At 54.3% G+C, this 13,306-nt stretch overlaps 5 protein-coding genes across 5 annotated transcripts; 4 read left to right on the top strand and 1 right to left on the bottom strand.

Annotated features, from left to right (window-relative positions):
- Positions 1-2,113: 2,113 nt before the first annotated feature.
- Positions 2,114-2,884, top strand: LMH87_011788 (uncharacterized protein; the record flags this gene model as incomplete). Its single annotated transcript, XM_056200988.1, has 3 exons — positions 2,114-2,129; positions 2,351-2,487; positions 2,624-2,884. The coding sequence occupies 3 exons, from the start codon at positions 2,114-2,116 to the stop codon at positions 2,882-2,884; spliced, it is 414 nt and encodes a 137-aa protein (XP_056052785.1).
- Positions 2,885-4,231: 1,347 nt separating this feature from the next.
- Positions 4,232-5,767, top strand: LMH87_011787 (uncharacterized protein; the record flags this gene model as incomplete). Its single annotated transcript, XM_056200987.1, has 1 exon — positions 4,232-5,767. One exon carries the CDS (start codon positions 4,232-4,234, stop codon positions 5,765-5,767), a length of 1,536 nt encoding a protein of 511 aa, XP_056052784.1.
- A 1,217-nt stretch (positions 5,768-6,984) lies between these two features.
- On the top strand, positions 6,985-8,691 carry LMH87_011786 (uncharacterized protein; the record flags this gene model as incomplete). Its single annotated transcript, XM_056200986.1, has 3 exons — positions 6,985-7,380; positions 7,466-7,608; positions 7,704-8,691. The coding sequence occupies 3 exons, from the start codon at positions 6,985-6,987 to the stop codon at positions 8,689-8,691; spliced, it is 1,527 nt and encodes a 508-aa protein (XP_056052783.1).
- Positions 8,692-8,829: 138 nt separating this feature from the next.
- LMH87_011785 (uncharacterized protein) lies at positions 8,830-9,253 on the bottom strand (the record flags this gene model as incomplete). The annotated part of the gene is made up of 2 exons (XM_056200985.1): positions 8,830-8,918; positions 9,109-9,253. The coding sequence occupies 2 exons, from the start codon at positions 9,251-9,253 to the stop codon at positions 8,830-8,832; spliced, it is 234 nt and encodes a 77-aa protein (XP_056052782.1).
- A 1,405-nt stretch (positions 9,254-10,658) lies between these two features.
- On the top strand, positions 10,659-13,306 carry LMH87_011784 (uncharacterized protein; the record flags this gene model as incomplete). The annotated part of the gene is made up of 2 exons (XM_056200984.1): positions 10,659-11,413; positions 11,464-13,306. 2 exons carry the CDS (start codon positions 10,659-10,661, stop codon positions 13,304-13,306), a joined length of 2,598 nt encoding a protein of 865 aa, XP_056052781.1.

Genomic DNA, 13,306 nt, shown 5'->3' with positions numbered 1-13,306 from the left:
GCGGAATCGCCGAATGAAAAGGGACTTTTGTAAAAGTAACAAATCCCAGAAAAGGTAAAGGCTTTTCCTTTTCCTCGGCACAGTAAAAGAACAAGCCACGCCGTGTTGATTGCTCGCTCGGGTACGAGGAGCGAGCGGGAGGCGCTGCTCACATTGATTGGCATGATGGCGAGCAAATGGTGCGGAGGAGGGCGAGTGCCGGACCCCGGGTTGACGAGTGGAAGCAGAGTCATTCCTCGTCCCGGGCTTGTCCCAGCGAGGTGGGAATCCGGGGACGCCGGAAAGCGGTGGCATGAGCCCAGCGAGAGTTGTGTCGAAGGAAATGACGGCGTGGTCGGGGCGTTGATGCTATCAAGCAAGTTTGCAGGGAGGCGAGATGCTGAGGTGGATGATTGTGTCGGTGCTTCGAATGCCCTGCCTACCTCACCTCTCTGTAGGTACCTTGCTTGGGTACTGTTTCAGCGGGTTATAACAGTCTGGTAGCGGGCAGTGGCAGTGGTGGACTAGGTACCTAGTCAGTACCAACAGTGGAGGCAGCGCTGTACCTCAGGCGGTTTCAGGCGCTGATGGCGGCCGGGGCGCGCTACCAACCTACCTAGAATCTTGCCTTCCCCAGGCTCCCCCACCTCCCTCCCCTAGGTACCTACCTTGGGTGCTAACGTTGGCGACTCCACAGCGGCCTCTGCTTCCCCGGACCTCTAACAAGCCCATATGGAGGGAGGCCCCGAGGCCAGCGAGGTACCTTAACAAGGTACCTGAGGCTTGGCTGGCCGGCTGGTAATCAAATCAACTGTGCGAGATGCTAGTTGGAGTAATAATATCAATCAGCTTTGCGAAATGGCATGCAGCCACGCAAGACGCAAGCACCAAAGGGCAAGCAAGCACAAGTGCAAGCTTTGCAACGAATTGTATCCGTACTGGTACTGTAGGTAGTACGCGACAGCGCCACATCTCAGCCATGAGCACATGTACATGCACCAGAGCCCCAAGTACCTGACCAGTCGAGCCATCATCTCTTTCGCTGCAATCAACTCACGTCAGATGCCGCGGAAGCAAGCCGTTTCCATCTCTCTTCACTGTTCCCATCATCCCCAACAGCTACCCAGACACGACCAGGTACTGTACCTACCTACCTACTGAGTACCATGTTAGTCGGGTCAACCGGCGAAAAGCCCAACTATCAACCCGGCATCCTGGGTGAGCCGGGACCAAGCCTCTCTCCACAATCACCCCAGGCTTATTATTACTACTAGTACTTGAGCAGCAAAAAAAAATAAAAAAATAAAAAGGCTGCCTAAAACAAGGCCTTGGACCGTGTTGGCATCGGTGCCTGTCTCCTTGTGTCGCCGTGAGTCGTGTCTTGTCCGCCCACACCCTTTGGCGCGCAGTGCATTGTTGATGCGCTGTCCTTGGAACTCGGCCCAGGCGGAATCTGCTGTCCTTGTACCAGTAGCCCAATACTGCTGCCTCCCGTCTGTTGCGCGTGTACGGGTAAAATTAGGTGGTAACTATGATGTCCCTTTGATTCTTTCCTGTTGGCCGTGCCCACCATGAGACGCCCCGGGGGGTGCCTAGGTTGCTTTGGGTGGCAAGACAGGGATAAGCACCGACTGGGGGTGCGAGCTTCTTCTTTTTTTTTCTTCCGCACAGAACAAAGGCGAAATCAAAGTACCGGCAACAATTGGCCCCCCGAAAAGCACATGCAGTGAATGAATGCTGCAGGCTCCCCCTCCCCTCCTTCTCCCCTTGCCCCATGTCCTTGTAGAACCCGGCTGAACGGGTACCAGTAACTAGTTGGAATGCCACAATGCCATCAGGCCTGGATGGTGGATGGTGGATGGATGGATGGGCTTGGTCGGTTTCCGCCCTCCTTCCTCCTTGAATCGACCTGCCGCTCCCGTCCTTGTTCGTCTGCCCAGCCAAAAAGGCCTGAAGGTGACATGCAAAAGCCTGCCTTTATTACACCCACACATCCTCTGCCTCGGATTCCATCCTTTTTCCTTTTCTCATCCTCTCAGACACCAAAGAAGAAAAAACACTTGCGACACTCGCGCCACTGTCTCCCTGAACTATACACGTCGCAAACAAAGGCTCGACACACATACACACACACATGCACAATCTCTCCTGTCGTCCTTGCCAATAAAACAAAACGCCAAATCAGGGCAGCCATAAGGAAAAAGGGACAAACACACGTCTTATCGGTCGATTTACATTCCCCGGGTTCCATTCAGCTCTGAGACTGTTCTTCCGCCCTGCTGGGTCGCCTCTTGTCAAAGCAGCGCCGGGCCGATCGCCCCATCACTTGCACATAGCCGCCCCAAAGCTTGCCTCGGACCCAGACAACCAGATCAACAAGTCGCGCCAGAAAGCACGCCAGACTCGCCGAGCCAGCACAAGCTCCAGACTTGCAATCAGCTGCATTTCCATCTTCCTCCATACCTTTCTTACACACAAGCTTTGCTATATATATATACTTGCCCACCCGTACGTTGCCGCCCCGCTGCTCTCCCTCGTCCCCAAGCACATTCACCTCTGCACATCCGAGTCTGCTTCCTTGTCTCGTACCTCACCAAGCATACTCGTCTTTGCACACATACCTAACATGTCTACTATTCTTCAGCCCATTCCTATCCGCTTCACGATGCCTTCCGCTCAAGCTTCCGCGCCTTTTGTGCACGCCCCTCAGAGGACCAACCTGCGAGTTCCCTCGTCGCTAGACCTCTTCTCGGGCATCAATGCATCTCTGTCGTCCACCAACCCCAACCGACCTGCCACGCCCAACCACCAAATCTATGAGAACGACTACACCGTTCCCGCGCCGCCTCCTCCCAGTCCTGTCAGCTTTCGACCGGACTGCTGGCCCAAGCCTGCTCGCTCATAGTCACAACGGCTAGCCACGTTCAAGCGCAATCATTCTGTCGCCTTTTCTTTTCATTTGATTTTACACATCACGAGCGTTGGGAGCAGCCAGTCCCATCAACAAACAGCTGGCAATTATTCACACGGCAAAATTGGGTTAATAGTGTTTCTTCATCGGAGTCACGGGCACATTCAGGGCGGGAAGATGGTATATCTAAACAGGGCGAGCGACTGCATGTGCAGCGGCTCGAGGATACTTTGTGAGGGCCACGAGTTTCAAGGACCACAGGTATCATGTACAAAGTGATTTACTCAATAAGACGATCAAGATAATTAGCACGTATGCCGATGTGATGTGCTTGTGATAAGGCGTATAAGTCGAGACTCGGGAAAAGTCGGCCAGCTGCGCATGCGCGACGTCTGCACGCGCTGCAGGAGCTTGCGACAAGTCGTCACTGCCAGATTCATATATCAGAAGCGTCTACAAGCAGAAGCACTTCGCTTCCGACTTGATCCGATGTTGCAACGTGGGTGAGCCGCGAAGCTTTCTACTGCTATCGGTGGTGGTGGTGCTCGGGCTGTCTTCACATGTCAGGCGAGCAACGGCGCATGCGATCGCCGACGGAGTCGCATTCTACGATCGGCCCCCATTCCCCCGGGGTAAAAAACGTCAGAGGCTGCAGGTCAACAGCCCTGCCGGCAGTGATACCAGTATGTCAAGCATTTTATAGAGTCGTTTTTTTTGTCCGTTTGCCGGGCAAAGGGAAGATGAGACGAGCCTTCGGACGCAGCTTGCGGAAGCACGTGCGGAGAGCTCCTCTCACATGGAGACGCGGGAACTGCGCAGCTGCAAGGTCGGAGAGTTGGATACAGAATCACATGAATGCTCCCACCCGGAACAGAAGCAAAGAAAACAGACGGCCGGTTTGGGTAGACTTTTTGGCCTTGGGCTTAAGGTGGTGGTGGTGGTGTTGATGGTAATGGGAATGGTACGTACCCACAACACCACTTTACGCGATGTGCATCACCAAAACGCGTCGCGGCGCGTCAGTTCGCGTACCCCTTGCAATGCTACCCGTCGCCTCCCAGCCAACCGAAGAGACTCCGCTTCCCAAAATGCCTGCAGCTACCCGGATCGTGAGACAATTGCTCTTCCACCATCGTTTGTGCGAGGTTCTTTTCTTTTGCAAGCTTCAACAATCAAACAAAACCCTTTTTTTTGTGCGTCCAACTCCAACTGCGAGAAAGCTCGCCCTTGTCAAATTAGACGCCGTTTTCGCTGCATTGGACTTCGCACCTGCCTACTTAACACATCAGACTGTGGAGGCTCGTCGTCGTTCCTGCTTGATTGCTCGGTCTGAACGTCAAGATGGCTCGAACAGCAAGAGCGAGAGCGCCTCTCGAGGCCAAGCAGAGCCCTGCACCTTCCATCACCACCTTTACCCGCGTCTCCAAGAGCCATGCTTTTCCTGACGCAACTGCCAAAAAAGCCGTCGTCTCCGCCGACCCGACGACGACGACGACGACGCTGTCCAAGAAGCGCAAGGCCTCGTCTCCTCTGGACAGCCACGCCGGCGCCTACACTCGCCGAACCATTTCGTTCAGCCCGAGCGACGAGGACGACGACGTGGAGGAACAGCAAACGGAACATGCCGACATCGCCCAGCGCAAGAAGCGCGCCTGTCGACGACCGGAGCCCACCTTCTCTGCAAAGCCCCCGACAACACCAGCCAAGGCTGCCGCTGCACCTACAACGCGGGGCAAGACAGTCGCCAGGGTTCCCGCTTCGAGAAAGGAGGCTGCGCACCGTCCGACCGCTTCCACCGTCATTAGCAAGTCCCGGCAGGAAGCCAAGACCGGCCAGGCCAGGATTGACGCCTTTTACACCAAGCAGCAGCAGGCCAAGTCGGCCGCCGACAACGAAGTCGACGCCGCATTTCCGCCGCCGCTCGCTGAGCTGGTGCGTCTGCATCGCATCTTCCTCAAGACGGTCGTCATGCAGATGGCGCATACTCGCAGCAACGTGCCTCTCGACATCCGCGAGCTGGCTCCCAACATTTCAAGCTCGTGGCGCAAGCGTCAGGTCACGGTGGAGGATGTGCGTCGATGCGTGGCGATCGAGTCGTCTACGCAAGACGACGGCATCAAGTCTCCGTTTATCGTCGCCGACTACGGCAACGGCAAAGTTTGTGTCGAGCTGCGCGCTGGATACGATGGCAGCGCCATCAACGAGACGCGGCTGTGCAAGCAGTTTGAGCACAACCTCAAGAGCCTCTGCACGGAAAAGGCCACTGATCAGATGACGGATGTCGATGTCACTCTTGAGGGCCTGTCACTGGCAGAGCTACCCCAGGTCGGCCTGACAGACATGAATACTGGCGCCAAAACGGCTGCTCTACTAGTCAAGGGACACAGGGCGCTTTCGGAACTAAAAAACGACATGGCTGCAAAGCAGCAGGAAAAAGAGGCCCAGCAGCAAGCCGCGGCGACAACGCTCCTCAACGCCGACGGAACCAAGATGAGCCTGCTCGACCGCCTCCGACACAAGCAGCTCGCTGCCGCCAACGCGCCTTCTCCGCCGACCGGCGCCGAACTGCAGCGCCGTGCGGCCATGAACCGAGTTGTCGACGTCGCATCCACCATTTCCATGCTCAGCCTTTCCAACCCCGCCTCTCTGCCTCGCCAGGCGTTTGCCATGGCCGTCATTGTCGAGAAGCTGCGCGATTCGCTGCGCGTGCCCATGGCCAAGGAAGAGGGCATCGACTGCATCCGTCTCATTGCCAAGGAGATTGCGCCCGAGTGGCTACGGATCGTGGCCATTGGCGGCAGGGAGAATGTGGTCATTCAGCGCGGCGGTGAGCCGGTCAGCCGAGTGATTCAGGAACGAGTGCAGAAGCTCATGTAAGGTGTAAGGAGTTGAGGAAGGGATAAGGAAACACATGTTGGGGACATGAATGACGGGAATATTAAGAGAACTACGGGCTGTTGAAGCAGAAGATGATTTGTGGGATTGGTACTACTTTGGCATGAAGCATGGCGTTTGGGCATTGTCTTTTTCTTTCTTTTTTGGTTTCTTGGAGTTGGAATATACCATGGCATGGGATAGTTGCATGAGAGTAGAGAATGGAATTTTTCAAGTCCTCATTTCTTCCCAGGGAAACAAGTATTGCATAATAAAGTAATGATGTGGTCATAGGTAGAAGGATGTCCAAGAAGCTCAACTCGACTTATTTCGTCCCCATCCCATCACGGCATGGTTGAAGATGGGGATGGTTAGCTACTGATTCAAGCTCTGGATCTCGCTCGGCTTCTCCAGACATGAAATTGGGGCACAAGGCAAGACGGCTACTAAGCGGGCACCGCCGTTGTATAATCCGCAGCGTCGCCGTTTAAATCGTCTTTTCAAAAGAGCAGCTGTAAAATCTCGGCACTCTAGCCGTTTGCACAAAAAGAAAAAGAAATCTTCCATTAGCCATCTTGCCTATTCGGCCTTTTTTTTTTCTTTTTTCTTCTTTTTTTCCTGTCCTTGCCGCGTAGTAGACCGGCGTAGCATTCGGCTACTTGAGAGTGGATTCCTTTTCAGCACAAAACCACAATTAGGGACTGAAAAGTTGTACTTTATTGGTCCGCCACGATTTAGTTTTTCATGCAAAGGCAAAAATTGTCAATTTTTAATTTTTTTTTTTCATCTTCTTTTATTAGCGAGGACAGAAAGTAGCTAGTTTGCGGTGCTCGGTTGGGCGTCGTCTCGGGTCTGTCCGGTGCGAACCCCGACGCCCAAAAGTTCAATGCCCCGGGCCGCTTAAAACTAAACCACATCCCCCGGTTCTGCACTGACATTTTACGACACTTCTTTTGTGTCTCAGGAAACTTGCATTCTGTTTAAATGTTTTGAGCATTTTGGTTAGAGCGTAATAGCATATTCTCTTTTCGTCTTCCTTTTAAACACCCCCTTTCATTTGAGAGCGTCGTATTTGACGCCTTCGGCTACATCACATCTCCAATGAGCGCATCCGTACGACTTGTCCGACAACGTTTATAGGAAATGGCAAGTCTCGCACTTCCCACGGACCAATAACATCAAACATATATACCCAATTGGGTGTCTTTGTCTTGCACAACATGCCGGTATTGCAACCAGTGCCGTCCGTCGTGACGGCAGACAACGCCGCCATGTCGGACCGTCCGCACCGGACCGAATCCGGGACGGGTGCCCGCGGCCACGACGGCCACGACAGCAGCGACGACGCCGACAATGACAAGTTTTACGAGGACGGCGAGGAAATCTACAGCAAGTTCTCGCCGGGCCGCAAGCGCGCCATTGTCGCCGTGCTCGGCTTCGGCGCCTTCGTGGCCCTCGTCTCCAGCACCAGCGTGCTGCCCGCCGTGCCGGAAATCACAGAGACCTTTCACAGCACCGACACCATCGTCGAGATAAGCAACGCCATCTACATTGCCCTGACGGGCGTTGGGTGTGTCGTCTGGGGCCCCATGAGCCAGCTATACGGTCGTCGGCCGGTAAGAATGCAAACAACCCATGGTAGCCGAGCAGGTTTACCAAGAGGAACAAAAGTCATGACAGACTGACCTTTTTCCTTTTCAGATCATTCAGTGCGCGTGTGCGTTTTTCTGCTGCATGAGTCTGGGAACTGCCCTAGCGCCCAATCTTCAAGCATTCTTTGCTTTCCGGGCATTGTCTGCGATTGGTGGCTCTGCGTTGACCATCCTCGGCAACGTCATCATCAGGTACGCAAGGCTTATCGTGATTGATACCCGCGCGCGGCATTCGCCACCGGATCTATACCGTGCCGAGTCACAAACTTACTGACCTATTTTCCCAGCGACATATATAAACCAACCGAAAGGGCAACCGCCATTAGCTGGTATCTGTCGTGTACCGTCATCGGGCCATCGTTCGGCCCCTTCATGAGCGGCCTCATCGTCCAGTTTGCCAGCTGGCGCATCATATACTGGGTGCAGCTCGGCTGTGCCATTGCCACCATGCTGGCCGGCTTTTTCTTCATCCCCGAGACGACGCACCACAAGCTGAGCGCAGACATGGCCCATCTTCCCCAGCGCCAAAAGATGATTGCGGTGGCGCGCAAGATCAACCCTCTCCGGTCCGTCAGTCTTCTCCGCCACTTGAACGTGGTGGCTGTCAGCTTCGCCTCTGCCGTCACCTTGTTTGCGCTCTACTGCATGCTTGTTCCGATCCGCTTCGTGCTGAATCCACGCTTCGGTCTCGACTCACCTCTACTGTCTGGCGTCTTCTACTTGGTGCCTGGCGCAGGCTGCCTCTGCTCCACCATGATTGCAGGCAAGTACGGCGACTGGACGGTAAAGAGATGGATCAGAAAGCGCGGTAGACGTGTGCCTGAAGACAGACTTCGCGCGGCCATCCCGGCCCTCGCCCTTCTCCAGGGCGGTGGTGTCTTGATATACGGGTGGACAGTGGATAAAGCTGTGGGCGGGATGCCTGTGCCGCTAATTTTCCTCTTCGTTCAGGCTATAGGGCAAATCATAGCCTCGACCATGTTGAACACGTACTGTCTGGAGAACACGCCGTCACTCAGCGCGGACATCATTGCCATCTGCTGGCTAGTGCGCTACATTGGAGCCTGCATTGCCACAGCAGTTGCGCTTCCCATGATTCGGAGCATGGGTGTGGGTTGGATGTTGACGATAAACACCATCTTATTGGTTGTCAGCTCCGTTGTTCTCATGGCCACTGTAAAATGGGGTGAAGGTTGGAGATCAGGAATAGTCTCAGAAGAGCAATCAGCCGCGCCAGAGCCGGCCATAGACAGCAGATCTGCTGAAAAAGTATAGTTTGAAATTTCGATAGACCACTTTCTTCTAAGACGACCATGGTTTAGTACGCCAGTACATTCTTTGACTCGAATCCGCTCTTGGTTTGAAAATTGACGGGAAGGAGTGCCGCGGAACAACACCCGGTGGCTCGCGTCGTCATAACTGGGTAGTACCAGAAATAGATGGTACGGTCTCGAGTGTCTGCAGCCACACGTGCGAGACGTTACAGATCCGCGAAGGATGTTCTAATTTTGGTTGTGAAATTAGTTAGCCAGTCGAGCCGCGTACAGTGCAGACGCTCTAACGGGAGTCGGTGGATGAAACGCAAGTCTCGTGCCGCAGCCACCTCCCAAATAAAGTGCAGACGTAGAATGGAGTTGCGCGCCTGGGCTGTGTTTCGAAACACTGAGCAGGGAGTGGTAAAATACCCCATACCAAAAAAAAAAAGCGACAGGATGAACCTCTGCTGGATTTCGCCCCAATTTCGAGTCAGGATTCCGTGACTGTCTGGATAGAGAAATGGATCAATTGCCGCAGTCGAGATTGGGCTTGAGCCCGTGGGAGGCGCTATGGCGGCCATGATTGGCTCGCCATGAAACTTATCGGAAGTGTGTCTCAGAGACGAGGCATGCATTGAGCATCATCATCCGGTGGGCGCCACCCTTTGGAAGCCATGTCGATCGCGGTCCGGTGGGGGTTATGCATCGGCGAACGGTTCCCGCATACCGAACGGGCTGGTACCTAGTAGGCTAGAAAATCGCCCATGCATCGTCTTGATTTTTCGACTTAAGCACTTCAAAAGCTAGCTGAGCTTGGCCAGGTCGCATTCCTAGCAGCATGCGGCTCTGCTACATGGGCATCGGCAGCAAACCGGAAAGCTTGTTTGCGAGGGCTGAAAGTGGGCAGCGGGACGCCACCACCTGGAGCTCATGTTTCGAATGGCCCCCCTCGAGTATCCTAATGTTCGACCTGCCAGGGCCGCGTATGCACGCAATATCTTCGCTCGTCTCCAGCAAGAGCTATTGGTTCTGCGCTGTTTGGCCGCGGCGAGTGGATAATCCAGGGGTCTTCACCAGAAGCTTAGCACCGCCGAGCATGTCGATCCAGGCGCTGTGGTGGTGCAGTTCTGTGGGTAGCCGCAGCATCCCTCGGCCACCTGATGAGCACGATCGACGAGGGCACTTGCGACAAAGGGTCATTTCGAGGTCGTAGAGGTAGGAGGATATTGTCGACGGCTATCGTGCGTAACCTCGTGTTGCTCTGTGGTCATGCACGTGTTGGGAAGCGACCGTCTCATTTGCATTCGTTGGGGTTGAGGGATTGGACAGAGCCAATACAGGCAGGCAGCGATGTGCAGTTTGATGATCCATGGTCTGGCAGGCGTCCCCATGGTTGCGAAACGGAGTTTCTGGATCTCGGTGCCTCTGTCTCCAATGTTTGTGTTTCGAGTACATATTTGCTGCTTGCCGGTTGTAAATCCGCGGTATTGCCAGCTGCCAGCTGCCCTGCAAGTTCATCCGCCAAACATCAAACGCCCTTCTCCTTGTAGCCCGTCTTCACTTCTTTTTCTCGTACTCTTTTTCCCTTGACAGCCTCTTCATTTCTCCGATTCTTTCCTCTGGATTTTTCCTCCACTTCTTCCGGCTGGCCGCTTTCCCATTTTCTACCGACCGCTATCTCGTCATCGACGATTGTCCGGTCACCAACTCAAACATCTTGTCCAAGCCGATGTCGATCCATTCCTCACACCGCACGTGTTCCCTTTGAGCGTATCTTTCGATTTTTTTCTCCATTCCGTCCTTCATTGTATCATTACACATTCAATTTAATTTCCAATCCGCGTTCTTTTCTACTACCGATCTTTGTCTGTCAGCTTCTTGCCAGACCAGCCAGTCGAGGGTAATGTGCGTGCACATTACCTAAAATTGCTGCCACATTCACACCAACCACACAAACGAGGTCTCTTGCCCTGGATTTCAGCACTGATGGATTCCAAACGCCCTTTCGGCAGCTTCAGCAGCGATTCGAGTACAGCGTCCACGGACCGCAAGCGTGAACCTCTGCTGCCTTACTCGGAAATCGTCTCTGAAAAGATGGCGGTCAAGCTGCGCAATCCTCTGCACCATTGTCTCTACAAGCGCGTCATCATATGGACTGCGTTGAGTTTGTTCATTGCCGGGTTTGTCTTATTTGGCAAACAGGATGGCGCGGTACGAGATGTTACCCCAAAGCATACTGCCACCCACAACGGCGCCTTAGTGATTACAACCGAGGGGTCAAACACTAAGCAATTCTACGAAGGCGACACAGAGGAGTCAGCAGACGATGAGGTGCAGCGGATGATTGATGCCGCTGGAATTGGTCAAGAACAGTCGCAAGTTGAAGTGGCACCAAGCAAGAGTGACGAGAAGCACCAGAGCCAGGAGCAAATCGATGTTGCCGATCAAGACGGCGATGGCGAATCCGATGAAAAGTCCAAATCTCAGCTGCCTCCATCTGACAAAACTGCCGGCAAGGGATCCAAAATCCATGCAGGCGGCAAGTCTGGCAAGTCTGGCAAGCCCAGCACGGCTGATATTGATGCTGAGGACGAAGACGAGCTAGACGAGGAAGATGTCCCTGAATACGACCAGCATTCCGAGGAATCCGAGATGAACCTTCTCCTGGAAGGCGAGAATACGGACCAATTGAAGCAAGAATTGGAAACTTTGAAGAAAATGCCTTGGCTTCGTTTCCCTCAGTGAGTGCAATAAAACTTACACTACCTCAAGTCGCCCACTAACAGTCCAGTCTTAATGGTTATTTTCACGGTCTCAAAACTTTGGTCAGCAAGACTCTGCACGATCCAGAGTATCCCCATCCCGAGCGAAGCGGCCCTTTCACAGACCGAGTTCAGCTGAACAAGGAAGTCCCGAAGCCCACCCCGTACAATCCGTACGAAGAAACCGACAGCATCCACACATGCTTTCTGGACAAAGAGAAGAAAATCCCAGCTCCGGACTTGTATGCTTATAATGGTATCCCCAGACACATGCCAAAGCCTGCCTTCGGATCCCATAGCATGTTTGGTATGCGCGACGATGTCTGCTTTGACCGATTCGGTCGCTATGGACCGTATGGCCTGGGCTACCGTTTAGCTAAGGGCGGAACAAGCGTCGGTATGAATACCGAGAATTCTGGCAGTGACGCTGTCTGGGAAGAATCTGGTCAAATTGACTACAGCTCCATGGACTGGGGGGATGCCCAGGATAGGTGCTCTGAACGTCACTGGAGCCGCTACCGCCAGGTCGACCGCAAGACGGACGAACTTGAGCCGTCAAGCGATTCCAAGAAAAGTCGGCAAGCTATTGTCATTCGTCTCTATACTGGTTTTAAATGGACCTACTTGTCCGTCCTCAACTTCAGGGCTCTCATCACAGAGGTTTCTCTCAAATCTGGAGGTGAATACACCGTGCACTTCTTGATGCACGTTCGGGACGACGATGCCCCCATCTGGTCAGACGACGTGACGGTGCAAAGAATCCTGGATACGAATGTTCCTCCCGAGTTCCACAACATGGTTACCCTGTGGAGCGAGGCGCAGATGAAGTTGTTCTACCCTGGCAAGTTTAGCGCACCGATTCAGAACCCAAGTGGCGCAGACATTCACGGTGTATATCGCAGCGCGCACCTGCCGCTCCAGGTGTTTTCGTTGCAACACCAAGAGTACGAGCACATCTGGAACTGGGAAATGGATATGCGATTTCTCGGGAATTACTACGAGCTGTTTGATCGCCTCGGCAAGTGGGCAGACAAGCAGCCGCGCGTTCGTCTTTGGGAGCGCAGCGCCCGCTACTACGTTCCCGCTCTGCACGGTGACTGGGACAACTTCACCGAGACTGTCGAGCGCCAGACTACTGAGGCTGGAAGACAGCTCATCTTTGGGCCTCTTCAGTTCCACGGCAAGCGACCTCTACGCCATGAGCAGCGCGGCGAATCCATTCTCCCCGCAAGCTGTGCTGTTGGCAAAGAGGCCAGCGAGTGCGGTGTGGACGAGCCGGCAGATCTCATCACGCTCAATCCTCTGTTTGATGCTGAAAATTCCGGCTGGGTCTTTTCCTACGATACGACAGGCTATCCATCGAATCCTCCGCGCCGATGTGCCATCATCACGGCCTCTCGACTGAGCCGCCGTCTTCTCGGGGCGATGCACGAGGAAATGTGGCGTCACCATCACAGCATGTTTTCGGAAATGTTTCCCCCGAGCGTGGCACTACACCACGGCTTCAAGGCCGCCTATGCACCGCACCCGCTGTACATTGACAGAGCGTGGCCCTCTTCTGCTATTGACAATGCCTTCAACGGCGGGCAGGATCATTCAACATCCGGCGCGGGCAGCCCATTTGACCTGGGCAACGAGCACAACCACAAGGGTGTCAGCTGGTACTATAACAGCGAGTTTTCGGGCCTCCTCTGGCGGCGATGGCTCGGGTACCCGCAGTTTGACGGCCGGGGCCACGGCGGCGGCGAGAAGAACCGGGGCGCGATGCGGGGAGGACAGGAGGAGGAATCGATGGAGGAGAGCACGGGGCGCATGTGCCTGCCAAACATGCTTTTGCATCCCATCAAGTTTGAAGACCCGGATGAACGGTAG

This window comes from Akanthomyces muscarius, chromosome 4 (genome assembly GCF_028009165.1).
Source record: "Akanthomyces muscarius strain Ve6 chromosome 4, whole genome shotgun sequence".
NCBI classification, from domain to species: domain Eukaryota; kingdom Fungi; phylum Ascomycota; class Sordariomycetes; order Hypocreales; family Cordycipitaceae; genus Akanthomyces; species Akanthomyces muscarius.
This window is presented reverse-complemented; position numbering and strand designations above follow the sequence as displayed.